The sequence below is a fragment of the Atractosteus spatula genome, chromosome 7, assembly GCF_055471065.1.
Source record: "Atractosteus spatula isolate fAtrSpa1 chromosome 7, fAtrSpa1.hap1, whole genome shotgun sequence".
Classification (NCBI taxonomy): Eukaryota; Metazoa; Chordata; class Actinopteri; order Semionotiformes; family Lepisosteidae; genus Atractosteus; species Atractosteus spatula.
In genome coordinates, this window is record NC_142712.1 from 17282086 (window position 1) to 17306958 (window position 24873).

The following is a 24873-nucleotide window of genomic DNA, read 5'->3' on the forward strand; positions in this document are numbered from 1 at the left end:
CAGAAAATATGATGCCATTAAGAATTAAGTTTTCCTTTTGAAAATCTTATGTAGTCAGTAAGGGGCACAGATCATTGAAGATATCCAACTTTCCTACAAGTAGGAGACAGATTCCTAGATATTAAAAACTTTTGTTCCTAGAGAACCCTTTTTGAAAAACACATATCCTACTAATTTCTGCTAAAGAGAAGTTGAGTAGATCTTCTACAGTTTAACACTATTTGTGACCACAGTAATATAACCATGGTAAACCCTGCTTCTCCACAAGGTCTCATAGGTGCTATAGTCAAATGATGATCCACATTATTGAGGCTGAATAAATTAAATCACCCAATTAAAGAACCTGACCATCTATCCAGGTTTAAAGCAGCTGGCTATCAATAACTACCTATAAATTATGGAGGACTGTGGCCTGTGGTCTCAAGGACCAGAATTGCACTGCATCGAAAATGGATTGTATCACCTTTGGACAAGAAAAAAGTTTTTGACATATTCTACAGACACCAGTATTCTTGATTTTTATTCATTGAATTTTTTGGAGTGTCTTACATTACAAGTAACAAGCTTTGTTTCTGCTTAATTTTGTGAATTCCAAAAGGACAGAATTTGTCAAATCAAACTCTTTTCTTTCCCGTATAACTCTGTACCCACTGTGGCATTATTTTCCACAACATTCTCTGACAATCTGCAAAGTAACAACACTTACTTCACAAAAAAAGCCTTCCCTGTCCCGCAACCCCATATATTTACTGTTTTAATAATAAATATGGAAATAATAACAGCTTTAACCATTAACCTTTTTCATTATGTATTTTCAACATTTCTTCTTTCTGTATTCAAAATCTTCTTCTCTTTAGGTCTTAGGTTTTGTCTACTTTTCTTGAGACAAGTAAACAAACTTAAATGGAGAGGATGTTGCCGCTGTGCATTAAATCTTTTGGTTCTAATTTGAAAATAAGACTTTTTTAAACAGGAGACTGTTTAAATGCACATTTCTGATATCTACAGTCCTTCTGGTTAACAAGGACAGTCCCTTTTTGCTGGAAACCCAGAAGTAGTGTAAACTTTTAAACTTGAGAAATTGGAGTTCATTTCTTCAGATAGTGAATAACTAATTCGCTTGTCACCTGGTCATAAAGACAGAGATCATAGGTTTTTATTAGGCGACACTGATATAGTAGCAAACTGAAGACCATGATGTTGTGTTGATTTAGTTCTGAAGTTTTTTTCAAGATGGTGGCCATAATATTAAGGACGTTTTCCCCATTGAAAGGAAAGAAATGTTAGTGTTTCTAAACGATTAAAACATCCAAGTTCTTCAAACACAAAAAGAGAGAGAAGAGACAGGGAAGGAAAAGAAAGGGACAAGCATGTTCTCTCCCATTGTCACTCTCACTGGCCTCTCCTGGTCCTGCACCGTTGGTCTTTTTAACAGTATGTCTGTCCGTCCATCTGTCCGGTTGCCTGGAAAACTGCACCATCACTGCTCCTCCAGCCAGGATGGTTTGTCTGCACCGGGAGGCTTTAACTTGACATTGAACTGCTTGAGGGTCTGTTCAAGCTGCTGCTGGTTCCCTGCAAAGTAGGCCGAGATGGCGTTGTGGAACAGGAGGAGTTGCTTGTGCATCACCTTCACCTACAAAAAAGAATAAAAAAATACGCTGAGCACATTGAATTGAAATTATTAATATGCGGGATGGCTCAGTTCTAGAAAACCTGACCTCAAACAGTGCAAAGCACAGGCCTCACAGTTTCTGTCTTTACTATTACTTTTATGTTTTCCTACCTCCGTGCAAGTGTCTATAAATCTAAGTTTAAAATTCTTATGGAACATTCTTGACAAATTTACCCTTCATATAGAAGAAAATTCAGTTTCAAAATATAGAAATGATATTTTAATTAACAACCTTCAGGCAGCACAGTGACGGAGTGGTAAGCATTGCTGCTTTGCAGTGCTGGGGTCCATGGTTCAGTTCCAGACCTGGGGTGCTATCTGAGTGGAGTCTGTACAGTAAGTACTCCCTGTGTTTTCTTGGGTTTCCTCTGGGAGCTACAGTTTCCTCCCACAGTTCAAAGATGTACTGATAGGTGAACTGGATTCTTGAAAAACTTTCCCTAGGTGTTGTCCGTGCAAGTCCGTGTCTGCCCTGCGATGGACTGGCATCATGTGCAGGTTGTACCCCACCCTGTGCCTGTTGCTTGCTGAGACAACAGGCTCAAGCAAGCTCCGGTTTCCCGGAGCATGCTTTGGTTAGAAAATGAATGTCTTTAAGTAAGAATCTATGAAGAAGTCTGACTCAGACTAGCAGTTCTTCAGTTCTGGGGGGCGGGTGCAAAATGCTTACCTTATTTTCCTCCAGGAATTTGAGTTTGATGGTGACGTCACTCCGGAGCCGCTCGTACTTGTCTTTGTGGATTTGGAACTGCTGCTGTGCCGCCTCAATGCGTGACAGGGTGACAGCATCCCGAGGGCCCATGTTCAGCTCCTCCAGGTCAGCGCGGTATGCATCAAATTCCAGTCTAGGATAGGAAAGTCAGACTTTAGAAAGGAGGCAGTTTTTAAGACACTGGGTCTGAGCTAACTGAAGTGTTCAATGACGTAAAGTAGTTCAAGTAGATAGCTGCAAAGGAACAGGTAAAGGTATATTCCATGCTGAAAAGAGAAGAAAAGAAATAACATTTCCGCTGTGGAGCCTTCTTCGGGTGTCCACACCCGAAGAAGGCTCCACAGCTGAAACGTCGTGTTTCTTTTCTTCTGTTTTCAGCATGGAATAGAACTTTACTTGTTCCTTCAATTATGTAAAACACATTTTCATACTGACCTAGTACCAATAAGAAGTCTTTCTTACATCAAGCTGCTGCTGCTATTAAATTGTTGCAAATTTGAACACGCTGTTCTTTTACACAAGCTTTGAAATTGTCAAACCTACATATTCTAGAAATTGTAACTACATGCAACTACTGGGTGTGATGTTGTCTCTTCAGATTTCCTACACTCATTACAGCACTGTTGCCACTGCTGACCCTATAAATAATTAAAGTTTCTTCAGTTTTTGCAGTCCTTCCACTTGTCCAAGACTATGAATACTGATCTGAGCTACAAAAAGACTGGTGAGCTTATCACTTTTCACACAAATAATGCTTTGGTTATTCCAGCCAGTCAGTACCATGACCCAAGGCTGAACAGGTGACATTTGGCCGACAGGACTCAAAATTGTACTTTAAGTATCTTTAAAGGAAGCCCTACCCCAAAATACTCCTAAATAGCAGCTCATTATTTTTTCAGGACTAACCCTTAACACTTCAGTCATAAAAATACCTCTTTTAATAACATATTTTAGTATTCTAGATATTAAAAGATTTTAAAAAATTAAATTTATGGCATGGTATTTTTTAAAACGGTTCATACCTTTTGTATCTGTATTATTTACATCTTTGCATTTAAATGTTTGGCCTGTACTGCCGTCTAGGTTTTAGTCTAAACTGCATACTCTTACCTAGCATTCTCATACATCTTGACAGTCATCAGAGTGTCCTCCATGGTTTTGTTGACCAGAGTGTTGATACTAGAGACAAAGAAATTGATGGCACCCAAGAGGGTCTCTCCATTCTTACACAGCAGCTTCTGTGTTTCAGCATTATATCCAAACTCATCCTGTATGTCACAAACAAATAGATAGGTGGGAATGTACCATCTGAAGTACAAAATAAGAAATCTGCTGTATTTTAAAACATCAGTTTAAAAAAGTTTAAATCAGAAAGATTTAACAATGGTGTAAATAGTGCAGCATGTTTTTTAGAATTGTCAAAAAAAAAACTCTGATGAACTTGTTTGAAAACCTGAAGCTCAGATGTTCGGTCTTCTGTAAAATCATCTTCATTGAAAAATTCAATGATTTTTGTGATATTGAAGAACTAAGGCCATACAAATTTTAAATGTTGCCTATTCTTTTCATTTACCTTTAACAAGAAAATCCTTATTTTGCCTCCAAAGATATTTTGAACAAATATACATAGCCAAGGACTCTTATTAGTTTTATATTTTGTGGTGAACAACTTTTTTAGGTCAGTTATCAATGCTTTATAAAAAAAACACTGCCTTTTCCTTTGCTTAACTGTGATTTTCTGGGAAACCGCATATTACCTGTAGCTCTGGTGATTTCTGACTGAGGTCAGAGAAGGTGTCCCCCAGTGCACGCTGGGTCTGCACCATGCTGTAGAAATGATTAGTCAGAGCTCTGGCCAATCGCAGGATGTTTTCGTATTTGCGCTTCGTGTCTCGAAGCACATCAATCTGAGCCTCGAGCTCCAGGTCCACTGTCCGTGACCCACGGCCAAAACGTTCAGAAATCATCTGCTTTGTACACTGTAGAGTGGAGCCAGGGTATAAACAAGAGGAAGTCATTGCATGAGAGGAGACAAAAGGGTCCATTTTAAATAAAGGACAATGCAACAATGTTCTCTCCAAAGATTTTCTGTCCCTTATTGGTGCCAGAACAACTGAAAGGGTACAAACAAAATACTGAATCTAAACATTCTGATTTTTCTGTTGTGGTCTTTGCCGACCTTAGCGCCAGTAAAATTGCAAACAATTTGCTACAGATGCCATTTAAAAAAAACAGTTAACAATTTTAAATATGAAAAATAAAGGTTTAGTTAAGAGAAACAAGAATGCAAACAAAACAATGATGCATCAAATAGTAACTTTTACATATTTTCTATAGTAGCACATTAGGACAACAACCTGTTTACCACTTGACGAGCTGGGATTTAAATATTAGACATAAGAAGGGACTGGTTATTGGCAACACTTAATGCAAAGTTGTGAACAAATGATTAAACTATTCCAGTGCCCCCTCAATATACCTTGTAGGTGTTGATGCCCCACTTCTTGACAATGTCAAACTTTTCCACAGCCACACCACGAGTAGCTTCTTCAGCAGTGACTGCTGAGCTGCTATGTGACTGGTGCATATTGGGACCTATGAGAGACAATGGAGTGAACGCTTAAGATGACAAGAAAGAATGAAAGAGACACCCATAATGAACCCAACATGGCTGAATTGTATTAATTTTTATTAAAAAATCTCCATATTGCTGAATTTTTTACCAAATTACCATCAACAGATTTTTTCTCTCAAATGTAAATCACCGATAATACACATCTAATTACTATTGTAATTGTAAGCAGTAAAACAAAAACACTAAGAGGCTACAAGCTACAAGCTAATAACACGTATCAGCCTGGTTTTCACAATGCAAAAACATTTTGTAAGGTCTCATAATATATTTTTAACAATTAGGCACTAAAAAGAGTTATAAGAATAGACTTTGTCACTCACAATAAGCAGGACCACTACAACAGCACATCCCTTCTTTACTCTTGGCACAGAAGGCTGACATTCAGGGATATTTGTATAATGAAAGGACATTCCCTATCTCAGCCTTTTATGATGTGACCTTAAGCCAGTTAAACTAATCAGTCTACAGAGGATTCCTTGTTTGCTTGTTTGCAGAACACCCATGTGAAAACTGGTATTTGTCTGTTAAAAGGAAATCAGTTGTTCAGTGAAAACGTTTCCCCTTTTAATTTCCAAACCAGGGAAACAATAATCAAGTCAATTACAACAGTACAGTGATTTAAAAAGTTTTGAAAGCAAACTACTACATACTATAAGCATAAAAGCCACTATATTTTACAAGGAACAAGTTATCAACAGAATGGCTTGCTATGTGTAATGAGAACCCATCCTCAGGTGTAAATGAAAATTTGTTTCTATCTAGTAATATAAAAACATAATGATACGATAATGCTAATAAAAATAATCTTGGAAATAATACAAACAAGATGGTTCAAATATCATTCTGAATCAAGATTCAGGCAAGAATTCATGATGATGTTTGCTTGGAGGAAAAAAGAAGCTAAGAGTTTGGACATCACAGCCTGTGTACTAGATCATTGATTTGACTTTAGACGCGTTGTCATTCTTAAAAAAACAATTTTGCACAAAATGTATTAGCCTGAATCCATAATTTATTCTAGATCCACATGGTGCCTTTGCTAAGCTCCTTGACAAGCTATGAGATGATGACCAAATGGGGAAGGAGAGGACAAGTAAATGATTTAAGGAGGGAGTGAGTGTGAGACAGGGCTTGGCTCCTCAATACCTGCAGAGGCCTCTCCCTGGCTGGCTATCCGACTGGCTGCTGCCTGGCTAGGAGAGATGAGAGCACCCCTGGATTTCAAACGCAGGTCTGAAATGGGCAGGCAGTGGTGGGAGGGGGGGGTGGTGGTCAAAGGGGGATCAGTGGTGAATTAGATGAGGTAAGGGCCCAGGCAACAAGAAGACGGATTGGATTTAGTCATCCAGTTTGACAGCAGTCCATCCAGGTGTGGGATGAACAGGTGAAGAGGGGTGGGAGATAAGGAGATGGTTGGGAAAACATTTGCCATTGAACCGGGAAGGCAAATAGGCCAGATAAAATGGGAATGTGACAGAGGCCATTGTCAAGGAGAGGTAAATGCACGGCCATTAGATAATAAATGGACAGATTAGTCGAAAGGAAGGATTACAGTGGAGAGTGTCCATGGTAGAAAAGGGAAGGGAACATGAGTGGTAGGAGAGATGAAAATGGTACAAGGGGGACAGAGTGAAGAGAAGGGTTTGAAAAAAAAATATGGAACATAGATGAGTTACAGAGTGAACATCAGTGATAATGACATTCATGTACAACACACATTAGGGGACAGATTCCACAAAGTCACAATGACCATGTATGTGCTGCAAAGAAAAAATGTATACAAAAACAATTTCTAAAAAATGTTTTGTAAACAGTAAGCAAGGAACTGTTTCAGCAGATTTTTGAATTGACATAAAAATAGATCAACAGGCTTCACTTTGTTAGATGGATAACAGTCTGCTATGCTACCTGCTTGATTCTGTAACTTCCATTCCCTCACCCGCAGGTACAGATATCTTATTTGTAATATTAGCAACAACTTGATAATCAATTGCAATCATCAATTGCATTATGTACTTAGAAAAAGAAAACGTACAAACCCATGCAATTAAAAAAAATATACACAGGCACACATCTGCAAGGAAAGAAGTATAACCGACATGCTGCATTAAATTGGTTTAAACTTGTACATTCTCAATGAAGTCTGCTTGTTCAAGGGAAGCATGATCTTAGATGAAGAGCATTTTCACTGTGCTACAGAAGAAAATGTATAGTGTTAAAGCAAATGCATCAGCTTGAATTCTGGCTGTTCGGCGATTATTATATTTATTCATTCAGGGCTTTCAAGCTGTGGCACGAAAATACATTCTGGTCTTTTGCAAACACCAAGAGGAGCGGATTAGACCTGTTCAGCAGGAGATTTACAACAAAGGAGAATATGCCAGTTCCTGGAAAAGCCAAGTCAGCAGCTTCAGCAGCAGTTCCCTTCACCATCACCGTGCAGGAGAAAAAGGGGGAGAAAGAGTGAGTGGGTTAACAGACAAGAAGAGCCACCTTGTCCCAGAGGGAGGATGCGTCTTCCCAGCATGGTAGGGTTGTAGCGGATCCCAGGGCCTATGGAACACGTATTTATTCATTAACTTTAAGATCACTTTAGTAGCCATATACAATCTCTTGTATTAGGAATTCGTCTTTTCGCATACCCCAGCTTGCTCTCCATGAGACACACAGGAACACACGGGGAGAGAGAAGCTGGGGTCAGAGCGCAGGGTCAGCCATTTATATGGCGTCCCTAGAGCAGTTGGGGTTAAGGGCCTTGCTCAGGGGCCCAACGGAGTAGGATTCCTCTGCCGGCCCCGGGATTTGAACCGGCAACCTTCCAGCCACAAGCGCAGATCCTTAGCCACAGTGCCACCACTCCGCCCCAGTGGAATAACATACCAGTGAACTGATACGGGCAGCAGTTTTTTTATAACGGGCGATTCTGCAATCACATCACTGTACTGGTTTCGGCATCTTAAAATCGCTGCCAATTTTCTGGTCCGGGTTCCAGAGACCATGCTATCAAAATACAGTTCTTAGACTAACTTCTTTTCACTTTAGAAAATAAAGGTGCACACTGTTCTTCGTGATGCAATATCAGAACACGTTCTCATAACTGTTCTGCCTGTGTCGTAATCCTTATCTAAGAAAACGGTTTAACTGCAGATGATGTGTATGTCTTAATGTTTTAACACTTTTGAGTTAAAATCTGAAGAAGTTTTCCTAAGCGTTAAAGTGAGCTGTAACTGGAGAGTCAAGCTATTTTGATTGATTGAATTGGAATTCTTGCAAATCACCCAAGAATCAGGCCAGGAGCAAAACAAATGAATAATTATATGAAATTATTTTTAATAAGATTAAATGCAAAATTATAATAAGTAATACTTGATCAGAAGACAAAGTATATCTGAGATGATGGTGAGAGGTGAAGAACCAAAAGAATTTTTATGTCTCTTAAAAATGATGAACTGATTACACTTTAGCTCAGAGGTGCAAAATAACACTTCATAATGGTTAACTAGCAAGAAATTAATACATAATACAGGTGTATGGCTGTGGATACTTTCAGGATTAGGGATTTATTAACACAATTAATTACATTAAAGACTATACATGATCACTTATGTCACTTTATATATTGATATATATTTCATTAATATAAAACAAACCCTAATATAAAATATTACCCATTAACTTACTAAAAAATAATTCAGAAAAACTTAGCACCAGCAATTTTCTCAGCAAGAAAAAATGCCCCTCAGAACTGAGAAATTAATTGTAAATGAATTGGTCTGAAATGCTGTGTCTCTACAAAAGAATTTGTACAAAACTATTAAGGTACTGACAGAATAATTATGTGGTGAAGGGAAGATCAGAACACTTTTCAAAATGAATGCACTTTGCTATTAAAAGCATAACAGAACCTCCCAGAATATCTGGAATAACACTGAAAACTGTTGTAAAAAAAGCAACTTTTAACTGGTTTTGCAATTACAGTGAAAATAGGGAAAATATGATTACGAAAGCAGTGGGTTTAACCCCTGAGCTTAGTTACACAAAGCTATATGACTATTTGGACAATACAACACCCAAAAATGTGTTCAGAAAATGTCTTATAATGGACATAAAACCCTAGTTCTGAAGTTAAATGTTAAAAAGGCCCTGTATACTAAGAATTTGACATGTTGTTTCCACCTTGGCATCTCCAGGTTTCTATAACTCAATATTTTCCTACAAAAGAAAAGAGCAGTGCCACTCAGAAATCTCCATAATGAGCCCCCTGGAACTTCAGCTATGATAAGCTAAATTTAACACCAAACTGGCCAGTTTGCTAATTATACAAGGGTCATAATCACATATTGCTTTTTGAACTTATTTTATACCAAATATACCATTGGATGCTCTACTGTCTCTTATCAATATCCAAATAGGATGGTTAGATGAAAATTCAAGACTGGCAAACACTTGTCAGATAATATCTAAGGTAGAGAAGTGCATGCAGGTAGTAAAAATCTATAAAATCTGACACTCTAAGTTTTATTTTGCAATATTTTTGTCTTCTAGACACTAACGAAAAAAATCACACAAAATGTTAAGCTATTAATCTCAGGCACAGAGAAAGTCATGATGTTGAAGGAGATACCTGGGTTTCTTAAAAAAAACCACTGGGTAAGATCCACGAATTAATTATAGTCTCTCCGTTTATACTATGTGCTACACTTTCTGTATTAATCACCGTACATTTTAGCCCATCTTATAAAAGATATCGTAACTTTGCATGTAACGCATCAAAAGCCTACTGATCCATGCTTCAGTTTTGTCCCCTAAACGAAGCTCTACAGCACCCGACTGATCCAAATTACATGGTTCAATTTTGTCCCTTACTAATGCACACATGCTATTTTCAGATTCTTCTAATTTTGTTCAAGTACCCCTGCAAAGTGGCTTTTGAACTACATTTTTATTCCTAAGAAAAAGTGGTCTGAATCCAGATTGGAGCACATGGACATGTTTTAAGTGCTTTTGGTCCCCTAATACTGTACTACCATTTAATCTATGCTAAATTCAGGGAACATCTTTACACAGGAGTAAGCAATTGGCATTTTGAAGATAAAAAAAAGTGTTATGAGCACATGCATGAGGAAATGCTACTTAAAAACAGGATTCATAGCAGCCATATCCCACTCAAGAACTTGAATGTGACTCAGTGCCTTCATCCAAGTGTTTTCCCATATTACCCTCAAACAGTTTTGCATGCCCCATTTAAATGGGCATATCTTTATGTGCAGTACAGCTAAAAAAAATATACCTCTTCATCTACAGCAGTTGAATTGAATCAGTATGAAGATACAAATTTCTTCAACATACTGACACATGCTGTATTTCAAGGAACCTACAAAGGGAGCAAAGATGAAAAGATACCTGCTTCTCCAAACTGAAAATAACAACATGACAAAAGCACAGTACAGGAGAAGAAACTGATAAATGATGAGGAAAGAAAGCCACAATAATTTGAGAGTTTTGGCAAGCAAGCTTGTGTAAGATTTTCCACAAGCCACCATGTGAAGCTGTGAATTTACTTTTACCAATAAAACAAGAATTTTAAAATTGTCTATTAAACTAACTTCACAAAATCATTATACACTATGACAATGTCTCCACGGCCTGGATAAGCAAAGGGTTTACAAAGGAAATTTTAAAAGGATTAATTCCATATTCATAAACAGCTGTCAAACAGCTAGAGTCCCATTGTTCTGGTATTTCATGTTGGTAAGTCTATAAAGTAGTGATCAAGCTTCAGAAGAAAGGAACTGACATTTCAAACAATTACTGTAGTTATATACTTTGTATTGAGCCTAGATTAAATTAGAAAGCCTAGAGACAATTAATTAAAAGCTTAAGTAAACCAAAATGGAAAAATCTTTTCCTGAGAGTGGTGCAATTACCTTAACATATTAATTGAACGAGCTTTCTTTACTTAACCACTGTAGCATAAAATAAATGGAGCTTGATGACAATTATCTTTGATGCCTTCACCTGAAGCACTTACAATCAATATTACCACACTGTTAACATTTACACAATAAAACATGTATAGTGTACTGTACCTCCCATTCATCCATTTTCAAACTGCACAAAATACAGGGTTGCGGGTGAGGTGAAGCCTATCCTATCAAGCAATGGGCGCAAAGCAGGATACATCTTGGATGGGACACCAGTCCATTGCAGGGCATACAGTACACAGACACAAATACACACAGACTCATACCTAGGGCCAATTTTCCCAGAAGCCAGTGCACCTACCAGCTTGTCTTCACATACAGTACAGTGGCAGGAAACCAGAGCACCCAGAGGAAATCCACTCAATAACAGGGAGAGCTTCCAAACTGCACACAGATAGCACCCCAGGAATAGAACTCGTGGCCCCAGTGCTGCAAAGCACCAATTCCAACAACTGCACTACTCTGGTACCCATAGTACCTCCCTTCTTTTGCTTTTCAACTCCCAGTCACTATATTGTATAAACTTTGTAAGAAGCCAGGCAAGGTAGCTCCTGCTTATTTTAGTGGAGACGCAAGTTGTTAATTTAGCTCAGCTTTGAATTCTGTTCAATTTTATGTACACTGGAAAAAAAAGGCAATTCAGTATTAGTGTAATGAAGTTAATTGCCAATTGAAAGACATTGTTATCAATCTGTGAATTTTTTTGGAGTACTCAGATGGACATGTAACCTCCACAGCTGTGGCAGAGAGGGAAAGTTCAGCCAGGAGTTTTACCTTTGATGGAGCTGGTGGGAATGATTCCCTCTGCTGTGCCTCCATAACCTCCTGAAACAATGCTGGTCTCATTGAGGTTGGGTCCTGATACCATCACCTGCTGCAAGTCCTGTGTTAAGAAACAAAGACAATAAACTCAAGGGAAAACAAATACTGTAGAGCTTTGAATTCATTGGTCTACCATTAAGTATATACTGCACAACAATAAGCCTCTCACTTTTCTCAAGTTTTAGAATTCAAAGCCAAAGGTCCAAGAAATGTTTCTAAATTTTAAATATATAGCAAATCAAAAACATAGCTAAATGAAATGACTAGAACATCTGAGTCATTTGGACAGTTTAAAAAAAATTACATTTTTAAGCCACAAACATTTCCAATTGTAAATAGATGCTTACAGTACTATGAACAGTACATACAAATTACAACTGTTTTCAGGTAAAATAATAAAATGTGAGCAGAAGCCTACCCAGCTTTAGGGAAAATTACATTGACTGCAGAAAAAATGTTAATCTGGAATCTTGCCCCACTCCTGTACAAAAAGTGTAGGCAATCAAGTCAAATTAGATAACATGAACTTCAGTCAAATTCCATCAGATCGCATTAACAGTATCTACAGATATACATCTGATAACTCATAGCAGAAATCTGAAGTGGATTTCTGAAAACAATTGGCCACGGTGTAATAAAATTAACTTATAAGTGCTTGCTGTTATCTTTTCATTTTAAGGTAAGTTTGAATGAACAAAGAGAAAATAAAGCTAAAACGTCAAAGAATCAATACGAGTTGAGTATTAAGTTATATCATAAAAACGTATCTTATTATGTAGGAGGAAGAAATGCTTCAAATCATGAGCATGTGAAAACACTGATAGACTTGGAATGACAAAGGTATAGTTTATTTTCAGTACAGTATATTAATTAATATGTCCCAGCCAAATGATGGTCCCTTGACAGAGGAAGACCTTTGTGAAAATATTGTAAGAGTAACTGCAACAGAGTAAACATGTTTGTGAAACTTTTCACACGGGATTAATATAAGAGCATGGGTTTAATCAGTAATTGTGTGTGGAAGGTCAGAAACTGACATTTCCAAAAGTATATATAGTCTTTCAAACTGCTGAGCGGGGGAGAAGCTGGAAAACAGAACACCAGACTGTTTGCAGCGCAAAGAAAAGGTGAGTTTGTTTTTCTGTTACTTGAATTACAACAAAAAAGCGTTTCATTATAATGTTTATCGATATATCCTTCAATATCTCTGGAAGTTTTATTTTTTGTAAAATTCAAAAAAATATTTTTTTCTATAAAAATGAATGATGAGACACCTATCCCAGGCAACTACCTTGCTACCCATGCAAAGGGTGCAAGGCAGGGTACACCCAGGATGGGACAAAAGAGAAGTCACAAACATGCACACACTCACACCTAGGGATAATGTTCCAGAATCCAAATAACCTTCCAGTATGTCTTTGCACTGTGGAAGGAAACCACGTGAACATACGGAGAACATACAAACTCCACACAGATAGCTTCCCAGGTCCAGATTTGAACCCAGGGCCACAGTGCTGTGAGGCAGCAATGTTAATGACTATTCTGGGGCTAAGAAGATCACCGTTAATGCAGATATACTGAAATAAACTCTATGCAGCATATTATAACCCCACCCTCGGCATTTTACTGCTGTTTACACTGTTGCAGAATTGCACATTGAAATTCTTCATATTAATGATATAATAATAGAGCTTAATTTGCCAGACCATCTTACCTATTTGCTAGTGTGAATGGCTACTTAAACTAGTATTTATTACAATGAATTACTTGGGAAATAAATCTGTTTCAAACACAGGGTGCTAATATGTATGTATTCAACTCCAATACCTACAAATAAAGTACTCGGCAGGAATAAAATGTCATATAGTAACAGTGATTCACTTTCTGTAGGAGGACAATGTTATTCATGCTCATTGACTAATCCCTGGCTTACCAATGTGCATAGACAGATCTGTAGAATCTCTAAATTATGCTTTATGAGAGAAAGATCTCAAAATGTGAACTAGCACATTAACAAAATGTATATCTAGGGGATGAAGAGATGTTAAGCATGGGGAATTTACAATTTATACATTGATTTAATAAAGAAGGTTATTCCTCTCTAAAATAAAGAGTAATTATTGACTAAAGTGTCAATATTTGAAAATGAAATACTGCCATCACCTTAAAATCACAGCAGGTGAAATCACAGAAAACCTTATCAATAGTTTGTTAAAAAGACTAAACTATAATAAACAATGGATGGATGAAAATTTAGCTTACTGCTTGCGGAAATCCTTTTAAGAGTTAAATACACACAAATGTGATCTGCTCTCCCAAAACCAGATTCTTCAGTTCAGAGCCCAGAATAAGTTTGTGATGATGGAAAATGGTGCTCTTGCTAATTAACATCTTGAGTTAAGTTCATATCAGAAGGAAAAACAGGAAAGGCTAACCACAGTAGTTTTTAGAGCCTGTAAGATAAATGCCTTAACACTTAGAAATAATCTTGTATGAGAGCAATTCACATGAATAGTGCTTGGTTGCAGTAAAATGAGGATGTATGAGCTGCCATAGCAATCTTCTAAACACATGGCTCATGAACATCTTACACATAACATCAACAAGGAAAATACTAGCTGGATACACACAGATGCAGACACACGTGTTGTAAGGAAAATCCAACTCCATTGGAACATCACCCATTACCATCGGCTGTACCAACGGAGTTGGTTGTTACTGCTAACCCCCCAAGCTGGAAGTGACCAGGGTAAACACAGATTTCCCCCAAAGAATTAATGGGGTGTTCACTCACCATATGGAAAACCCTTTAAAGCACAGCAAACGCTGCTGTTCATAATATCAGGTTTTCCAAAATAGAATACACCATTGGGCCAAAAGAACAACAAACCTAAGTGCCAATGAGGCAACAAGCAGGTTAGTTCCATATTGTTTTTAATGAACGTTAATGATAACTGTGTTTCTTTCTATGCACGTCCAGCTTAAATTGGAAAAGCAGCAGATTAGAAAAGCTCACAGTTTTAACTTTTCAGGGAAGAAAAGATGTCCCAAGCTCTTGCTAAATGGGGCCCAAAGGTAAGTAATACAACTTTAGACAAGGTTAGTGAAAGAGCCCTGTGTTCTTTTTCCCACTGCACACCCACACACCGATGGCTGCATGCTACCCCCCAGCTGTAGAGTGAGCTCTACATAAAAGAGCAGCTTTGCAAACTAAGGCTCTCCACTCTCCGTCTTTCTACAGTGCAGAACCCTGAAAGACTGGAATTCCCTACCTTCTCATCTAAGCGCCACTGAATCTGTGCCGCCTGTGTAAAAACAAAAGGAAATGAGAAGAAAAGAAAACATAAAAAGCAAAGTAACGAAAAATGAAAATGACATTGTTCTGCAGTCTATAAAATGGAAAGATGTCATGTTTCCACCTTAAAGCACAAGTTAAAACAGGGCTTTCCAGATCAATTACTAATCTCCACTGAAGAAATAATTAGATATATTCTAAGCCCTTCATCTGCTAAAAAGTAGCAGAATTTAAGTTACTTTAATAGCCAACCTCAAATCATTAACAAAACTGAAGTAGGTCTGTTATCAATTCCATAAAAAGCCCAATACATAGTAAAGAGCTGATCTATATTTTAAACAGACACTAATGTTCATTGAAAACCCTCTTGTATTTAAAATGTATTCAATAATGTTAACAAAGGGAAAAAAAGCATGAGATCTGATGCAATAATTAAGCAGCCATCAAGCACCATTCCATTTCTAACCCACTTTGTGTTTCCCTAAAAACCATGAGTCTGCTGATGGTGTTGGAATCATAACATTTCAACATGCTGTTACCAATTTACAGATATACTCTCTCAACATAGCTGACCACAGTAACAATGCATGGGGCAACACGCATTCTTACAAAGAAACTGGAAAAGAAATATTAGAATTAACCAATTTTGATCCAGCATAGTTTTCACACTCTGATTTTGGCATTGTATTTCACATTGCCTTCTATTTTTCTTACAGGTTTTGTTTCTTCTACTTTCTCCATGATTAAAAAAATTAAACACGCATAAGATGCAAAACACAAGCTATGCTGGAAATTCTACAGACTTTCCTCCTAGTGTGTCTGTAACTAAGGACTTCTGGCCGGTTATAGTTCTGGCCTTCTCTGGTTCAGCCTGCTACTGCAACGTGGGTGTGCTCCTAGCTGTGACCGTGGGTAGGCCTGCCTGGCAAGAGGAGCCACGCTTTCCTTTCCTGGTAGCCATGCTATGCAGCGACATGATGCTGATCCTTTGCTCCCGAGGGCTGCTGCTACTCGGCCACTATAACATCCTCATCACAGTAGTGCCATGCCAGATCCTCCTCATGCTCTGTAAATTTTGCTTCAACAATGCTACCCTAAGCCTGGCGTGGATGGTCATAGAACGCTACATAGCAATTTGCTATCCCCTGAAGTGTGCCATCCTCCTGAGTCCCCACAGGGTAAACCTGGTGATCATGGGCAATGGCATTCTGTCCGGCTGCCTTGTTATGATACACGTCATCTTGACGAATCTCTCCACTGAAGAGGTAAATTATGAACTTGGCACGATTTGCCATTCAGAGTCCAAGGTTTATGGATCTAAATTTGAAAAGGAGGCACTTGTAGTTCGATATTTCGGCCACGCCTTCTGCATTTCCTTCCTGCTGATGATGATCATCTTCACCTACCTGCGCATTGGCAATGTGATCGTAAAGGCCAGCACAGGAGAGAAGGGTTCGGCAGTCCGGGCTCAGAAGACTATCCTGCTACACGCTATCCAGATGCTGCTCTATATGGCTTTCCATTTCTATCCTGTTCTATACAGGACGATGTACCAGAGTGTTAGTGGGACACACCTCATGAGACTTTTCAATTTGCTGTGCTTCGATGTTCCCAGGGTGCTGGCCCCCCTTATTTACGGGCTCAAGGATGAAGAGATTAAACCTAGGGTTCGGGTGTTCCTTTTCTGCTGTCTCTTCAAGGTACACCCCTCCAGAGGTCAGCAGTAGAAATTCCCAAGAACACCAAGGGAAACAGCAATGAATGTACAACAAATCTTGCACCAAATTGTTCAGGGAAAAATAAAGATGAAAGGAGTCTAAACTGGAACAGCCAAATGTCAATATGTTGTGTTAAATTGACTCAAATAATTCTGAACTCCTGTCTCTATGTACCTTAAACTGGGGAAAAAAAAAGTTTACAAGTCTTAAGGTCAGGACCTATGGTAAGGCTACTAAAGCTCAAATAGCTTTAATATCACTGTCCAGGGAAAGAAAAACCTGTTTATTACTGGAATATATGTTCTAAACAGCACAGATAAAAACACAACAGTGAAAATGCACACAAGGAAAACAGCTATAGCATTTGCAATTTTATGAAATTTGAAGTTAACATATGGTTTATTCTCTAAGAATAATGTAGCATTCCAGACTTCAGCTGGGTTTTCATTACATTAAGTATATTTTTGCACAATCAAAAATGTACAAATTTTAAAAAATGACACCTTTGCAGACACTGTATTTTGAGGATAAATTATTCAGCCTGTGTCGTATTTCCAATCAAAATTTTTGTGTTTTGGTATATTAGAATATAAAAAAGTATATAATCACCTTGATGTTTATAATATTTCTGTACTGGAATGACTGAAAAAATGGCTAGAGGCTGCCAAAATACCACTTTACACTTTAAACCATGAAATATAGTGATTACCCTGTGCTGTGCCTTTCAAATAAAAAATGAAGTCACATTCTGTGCTTTACCATTTCACATCTGTATGTACTGACAGCATCAAGGAGAATGACCGTTTCATTAATGAACTTTTGTTCAAGGAAGATCAGGTTACTTACACAGAAGTACAGTAGTAGTGTTGTAACAGTGGGTGACACTCCTTTTAAGCCAGCTAACCCAAACCCCTGTATAGTGAATCATGCATTGCTAGGGGGAACAATTTTTAAACTAAATGTTTTATCTGAGGTTTTTATCTAAACTGTCAACATCAAAGCTATGAAAACTGGGAAGCTAGTGTTGCAGTAAAACAAAACAAGTCCAACATCTGTTTCAAATAGTTGTAGCCAGCCATAGTCCCAGAGTGCTGAGTTTCTGCAGGCCACGGAGATATTTCATTTATCACCTGACTTGGGAACAGAAGAGATTTTCTCACTCTTCAATTATATCATTCAAGTCACATAGAATGAAAACCACAAGTAAAACCTGAACTAGGGGACCGGGGTTCTCTACCCCTGCTTCAAATTTTACTCTTACCTCCTGCCTTCCATTAGAGAATTGGATAAAAATGATTCCCATTAAACTGACCTTAATTTACCTGACTATACATACCTAAACAGGCCACTAATTCTGCTTAAACTTTAATAAATTCAGATGTAACACCCTCGCCCTAGTGTTACTTAACTAAGCAAATAACTAAAGAATGTTTTCATACCGGATCTACATGCAGGAGAATTCTTTATTCTTCTCACTATGTAACTTACTAGGCGTTGCCTTACTCTTGTGTCCACAGCCAATTGTTTAACTATGGGATTGCTCACTAAAAGTGTAACAATGTAGAGTTTGGAAATATATAAGGATGTCTCCCAGCTTATAGTTTTAAAAGACTAATTACAAATGCAACTAAGACTATTTTCTAGAAAACTTCTTATCTTTAAAACTCTACCCCCGAGTTGACTCTGTAAAACCAGACCACACACTGCCTCCATACTTGGTGTCTGGATGGTTCATCTAATAAGTGCCAATGAAAACTTTAAATTGTCACATTTTGTGAAAACAGGATATTGCTGCAGACAATTCAGTTAAAGTCTAAGCACAACCTGCTCTTCCACTATTACATCAATGTTAATCAAATAATGATTTCAAAAAGCCAGGTCACCTACATTGTGAATCTACTTTGTATGTTTAAATGAATAAAGACAACATAAAATAAAAAAGCATTTTCTAATCAACAGATCATAAGTTTCTAAATTCAGCTTAGAAAGGATCTTCAATCTCGACTGTCACCCCTGTCTACCCACACAAAGAAAAACAAGCAATAGGGACAGTACAGAAATTTAGATTTTTTTTTCTCTTTAATTGCAACAAATGGTGGCACTATTTTCAAAAGACAATTTTAATCCAAATGGTCTCTTTAAAGGAGACTGGCAAAAACTCTTTCATTTGCAACTTCCCAACACTGCTTCAAAAAGGATCTATAAAAAAAATATGCAAACAAGGGAAAGAAAGGAGAAACGAAATTGGAAGACAGGCATGTGATCTCCACCATCAATGCTATAAAGGAAAAGCTCTCACACACCTGTTCCAGGCTGTCATCCTCAGTGAGGGTCCCTGTGTCTCCGTTGCTGTTTATTGGGATTTCCATCGTAGCAGCTTTGCTCATAATGCTGTCCGTCATTTTGGAGGTCTGCAGAGGAGATACAAGTGAAACCGAAAAAACATTCCTGAGCTCAGAATACCACTGGAGGAACTCTAAGAAGTTATGCTCTAAAAGTTTTGAGACGATAATAATTGCTTACACTTATATAGCGCTTTTCTGGACACTCCACTCAAAGCGCTTTACAGGTAATGGGGGCTCCCCCTCCACCACCACTAATGTGCAGCATCCACCTGGATGATGCAACGGCAGCCATAGTGCGCCAGAACGCTCACCACACACCAGCTATCAGTGGGGAGGAGAGCAGAGTGATGAAGCCAATTCATAGATGGGGGTTATCTATGGGAAATTGGGCCAGGACACCAGGGTTACACCTAGTGCTGGGCGATAATTCGATAATGATAATTAGCGCGATATCATTTTCCTCAATATAATTTTAACAAAAGTTCGATAAATGTTCTATATATATATATGTTTATGTTTTGCGCATGATATATGCATGCGCACAAAATACTGCGCGAGTGCGCGTTGAAGACCGGGCAGCTAACGTGGTGTTGTTTACCCACACGGTGGTGGCTGACAGGATTGTAGTTAGAGTGGAGAAATGAGCGACACTGAAGCAAATGTAGTGCTGCCAACGACCAGCTCGAAGGACGATGACATCGTCGACAGAAAAGGTCATTCAACTTCGGTAATTTGGAGATATTTTGGCTTTTTACGATCAGACATAAAATAGAGCACTTTAAACTTTGCAGTCTGTCTGAGCCATCTTCTATGTGTGTTTTATCACACTGCAGTATTTGATTTTTCTATTAAGATATGTATTTTGTAAATTTTACTCATGCATATTTTGACATAAAAAAGACTTGAATACTCTCTACCTCAGATTTGTTTAATGTTTCTGCTGTTTGGCAAGTGTTTGTTGTGTTCTTAAAATAAAGAGTTGTTTAATTTACCAATTAACTGTCTGGTTTCTTTAACTTTCACTCAGGAGAAAAAAATCTGCCTTTAAACTTGAAAGAAATAATTATTTGACATTTATCGTGATAATTATCGATATCGAATGATCGTGATAATGTTTTTGGCCATATCACCCAGCCCTAGTTACACCCCTATTCTTTTAGAGAAACGCCACGGGATTTTTAATGACCACAGATAGTCAGGATCTCGGTTTTACGTCTCATCCGAAAGACGGCGCCTTTTTACAGTATAGTCCCCATCACTATACTTGGGCATTAGGACCCACATAGACCTCAGGGTGAGTGCCCCCTGCTGGCCCCACTAACACCTCTTCCAGATACAACCTTAGTTTCTCCCAGGAGATCTCCCATCCAGGTACTGACCAGGCTCACACCTGCTGAGCTTCAGTGGGTTGCCAGTTGTGAGTTGCAGGGTGATATGGCTGCTGGCCATGATGATGTACCACTAGCTCATCGATTTCTCTGTTGCTTCTGCCACTTGGGATCAGGCCGTTGTCCAATCAGCCTTCAATGACCTAACATTCTAGCACTGTTCTGACATGGTCCTACTCCTCCCTCACTGATTGCACCAGGTCTGCTGGCAAGACTTGTTCTCTGCTCCCTCCTATCTATTGATGTCCCTCACAGATCTGTCTCGAATCCCAAAACCTGACTCTTCTCATTTCGTCCCTCAGCCTTTTGTATTATTTATGCTAGTGATGCTCAGTTCTTCCTCTTTTCTTCTCATTTACCATCATATTTCCACCCATAACAGCCTGTCTCACCACTTTCTCCTCCAGGATGCACTCTCATCAACTTAAACGCAGCCTCTCAAAGTCTAACCTTTATTTTCACTTCCTCCCAAACCACAGACCTCTCCATCACTTTCCCACCTCCTTCCCCTCAGCGTCACTCTTGAACCTCTCATTAGTGTTACTCTTGTAACACTTGAAATCCCCCAGCAGTTTTAAAGTTCTCAAAGATCTGAAGATTCCCCTGTAGATTCACAGATCTATGACACATATATTACATTATGTTCTGGAGGTTTAAAAAAAATTTGCCTGAGTCTGTGATCTTTGAAATCGCCTGCTCAACACATCTGGAGACATAGGAGGTTGCTGCAAGAGGGTCACTGACTCCTCTTACACCAGCAAATTTAAATTCCCATTCATTTCACCTCTAGGTAACCCAACCCCCACCCCCACCCCCAACACATACACTCATTGCTCATGAAGCAGTAATAATGATTAAATACTGGGCACAAAGAAGTCTTTAAGTGACCTGACCAATGAAGAGTGACAATGTACCCCAGCAGGTTTGTGCCTTCAGTTCTCAGATATGAAACACCACAAGGCACAACTGCCTGAAGCAAAACCGTAACTACTGTAAACCTATGGTTGTGCTTTTACTTGCAAATGTTAGTGTCAAACAAACAACTAGGCGCTGTATCCTGAATTCAACATGAAAGAACCTACAGTATGTAGTTATAACTTACAGTGTGTCAAAAAGAACACCCCTTAAAATGTCATGGTTTAACATTTAGACATATATGACCTTCATATAGTTCTAAGTCCTAACATAGACAGAACTATAAAATGTTATTGTTGTTATTTACTATTAACTGTTATATTCTTTTTTATATTAAAAACATCCCAAAAACACTTATGTTTCTATTTAGTATTAGGCAGGAAACCTGGAAAAATAAATAAGGTCAAAGTTGATATAATCAAAGAACTGGCTACTTCTGACAGTAAATGCTTTCAACTATGTGAGGTGAGGTTGTTCAGTGTTTCAAATACCTAGGAGCAGTAATAGATGAACATTTAAACTTTGCAGAGAATACTAATTGCATTTTTAAGAAGTTGAAAGGGTTTCAGTTGAGTCAAAATGTTTTAGAGAGGGTTTATAAAATGTTAGTAGAAAGCATCCTTACTTTTGTTATCACGGTGTGGTATGGCAGCCTGAATATTAAGAGTAAGGAGAAACTGGACAGAATTGTTAATATTGCTAGTAAAATAACTGGTCAACCACAGAAACAGCCTAAAGAGCTGTATTATACTCCAGTTCAAAGGAAAGTTCAGCTAATCATTGATGACCCCTCTCATCCTCTTTATTCCTTTTCCAACTGCTACCTTCGGGAAGGTGTTTTAGAGTGCCTATGGCCAAGTAAAAATGTATAATGTATAGCTACAGTACAGTAGTTTCAAATTAACACACAGTGGTGTGGATCTGAGAAATGTGCTCTGAGAAAAAAGTTTCAATAAACAAGTACAAAATAAGCCTACACTGACCAGTGCCGGTTATGTACAGTAATTATTCAAATCACTGAAGGAAAGAGAAACCAAAGACATTGATAACTGCTGGAGAAGGAGAAAACGGGCAGGTACTGTATGAATACTGCATAGATAAGCAAGTCAAAAGTATAAATTCACCTTCTACCACCTTTAATCACTTTTAATTTATACTGTATCATTTCAGTGGTACCATCAACACAAAACAAAATCCGGTTCGGAACTTTATAGTCACCTAATTCACCGGCGTCACCGTCAAAACCGGTCTTCTGGCAGCAAATGTAACATGCAAAGCCATCCCAGTTGAAGGCCACATCACCACATAATTACCAGTCCTTTTGGTAAGTCTCTATACAGGAGACGCAAACACACTTCACGTACACTGTATAAACTACCTGGTTCATAGAACATGAGATATAAAAATGAATCAGCTTGGTTATATCAACAAGCGCCGCCCGATCTGTGCAGCACATGTTGTCCTAATTGTTCAGGTGCAACTAGCAACCTCTCAGGACTGACTGAATTATTTCAACAGATAACCTGCAGTGCAAGCACGAAGAAGGAGTTTCTCACACTGTCAACACCAGAAATGCCAACACACCAACGCCACAATAGCACTAAAGGCCCCGGACGACAGCCACTCAATAGGCAGGCGCACATTTGTAACTCGACACGAGATGCAAGTGACCGGTGAAATTCAAGAATTCAACAAGCCTTCAAAGTATAGTGCTGGTTTTACTAGCATTATACATTCTAAGTGCTATCAAGTCTGTGCTAATAAAAAAGAAAACGCTTGTGCATACAAGAAATACCTAAGTCCTTTGTGCTCTGAAACAGCTGTCACTCGCCGATTTGATTTCGTTGCGAAATTAGTATATATTTGCACAACAAGAACGCTTTGACTGTTGTCACCTTGCTCAGCGGATACCACAGGTCCAGCAAGTGCAACTGCAGGTGGATAACAGAAACAAAACCGAGCCAGACGTGAAAAAATCATGTAGCAGCCATGGTACCTTGCGATTTAAATCCGCCATACAGTTTCTCTCAATGAAGCATTAAACAGAGCTGTACCGTCACAGGGAATTTAATGTAACGGATGAGCGGCGAGTGCCGTCCAACATATGCATACTGCAGCGTAAAGGAGACAAAATATGTGAATTTTGTTCTGGGAACTCAACCGTTATTCATGCCTTTCTGCTACCACAACGATCCAGTTTAACTAGGGTCACAGTTCCAGGTTTCGGTGTCAGTCTGGAGAGGCCCACAAAAAAAGCCGATGTGCAAGTAGCACCTTTAAATGTGCAACATCTTTACATGTTACTGCAACCTCTTTAGTGTGTCAAATTGTCCAAGACCTGCATTACCTACATGGTCAGTGCAGCTTGTAAAAAATCAGACGAGCTGTATATATATAAAGTAATGCTATTCTTACCAGTGTGTGAATCCGTCTGCTGAATTAGACGGCAAGCTGGTGGAAGCCAATTTTTTCCGGCTGTTTTCCTCAACGCGGCGATAATAGAAAAAGGTACAAAAGTACCTGTTAATAATTAGTATCTTGTAATATATTGTTTTATTGCATGACTGGCCAGCTGCCCCCCCCTCTCCACCTCCGACTTCTTGTTGCTGTTATTCGCCCCCCTTCTGCCTGAAGACACCGAGCGGAACTGACGACACCAGCCGGCCTGATTCCATTCACCCCTCCCTCACGGAGGAATATTGACAGCGTGGAAGACCCACAGTTCTCGCGAGGCTGCGCGCTCGCTTCTCGAAGCAAGTTGGCTGCCATGTTGGTGAAGGATGCATAGTAACGTAATCTACATTAAAGCAACGCATACACTAATTTAAAAACACAATTTCAATAACTGATTATCCAAATCAGGGTCACGGACTTTGTTTATAAAGTAAAAAATTAAACTTTATTTTTATTTTTTTTCTTGTGCATGTCGAAAATTATTCTCTTGTTAATGTTTTGACGGATTTTGAAATTAAACTAAAAAAAGAATAAAAAAGATCTGAATAAAAACAAGTTAGGGGCGCATTATGTGCTTTAAACGGGTGTAATATAAAAAGGCTCAATGTTATTTTGAAAATGTAGTCTATAAACATACAAAAGCTGGCATTTCATTGATAACACTTAGAAATAAAGCATTCAAGTTTCTTACGTATTTTATCCTCTGCATTGTTCAGCTTATTGACGTCAGCTTAACACATTAACACAAATTTGGGTGATATAAATGAAATTAACAGAGGTTCGGGAGCACAATTGTTATTTATCTGCTTGTGGTTGTTCTGCTATTTCTGTTTTACCGGCCCCTTCAGCCTTTAAAAATTAACCAGCCTTTAAACTTGTTTTAAATACTGTATCTTGGACCATTCCTTTCAACAAAATCATTTTTAATGG

The 24873-nt window shown here is 38.4% G+C and overlaps 1 protein-coding gene across 2 annotated transcripts; it reads right to left on the bottom strand.

The window, feature by feature from the left end:
- Window positions 1-489: 489 nt before the first annotated feature.
- On the bottom strand, window positions 490-24138 carry LOC148830662 (arfaptin-2-like). 2 transcript variants are annotated; one of them, XM_088921521.1, is made up of 9 exons: window positions 23905-24138; window positions 19145-19252; window positions 15101-15133; window positions 11781-11889; window positions 4867-4982; window positions 4145-4366; window positions 3498-3655; window positions 2346-2520; window positions 490-1636 (listed from the first exon to the last, which is right to left on the bottom strand). In XM_088921521.1, the coding sequence occupies exons 2-9, from the start codon at window positions 19241-19243 to the stop codon at window positions 1481-1483; spliced, it is 1068 nt and encodes a 355-aa protein (XP_088777647.1). In that variant the 5' UTR covers window positions 19244-19252; window positions 23905-24138; the 3' UTR covers window positions 490-1480. The 2 variants fall into 2 exon arrangements, with proteins under 2 accessions (XP_088777647.1, XP_088777648.1); XM_088921522.1 differs by lacking the exon at window positions 15101-15133.
- Between the last annotated feature and the right edge of the window lie 735 nt (window positions 24139-24873).

Coding starts and splice junctions, on each gene's coding strand:
- LOC148830662 (XM_088921521.1), bottom strand. CDS start 19,243: ATGACGGACAGCATTATGAGCAAAGCTGCTACGATGGAAATCCCAATA. Junction 4,983..11,780: donor TCCCACCAGCTCCATCAAAG/GTAAAACTCCTG, acceptor TGTCTCTCATAG/GTCCCAATATGCACCAGTCA. Junction 3,656..4,144: donor AGAAATCACCAGAGCTACAG/GTAATATGCGGT, acceptor TGTGACATACAG/GATGAGTTTGGATATAATGC.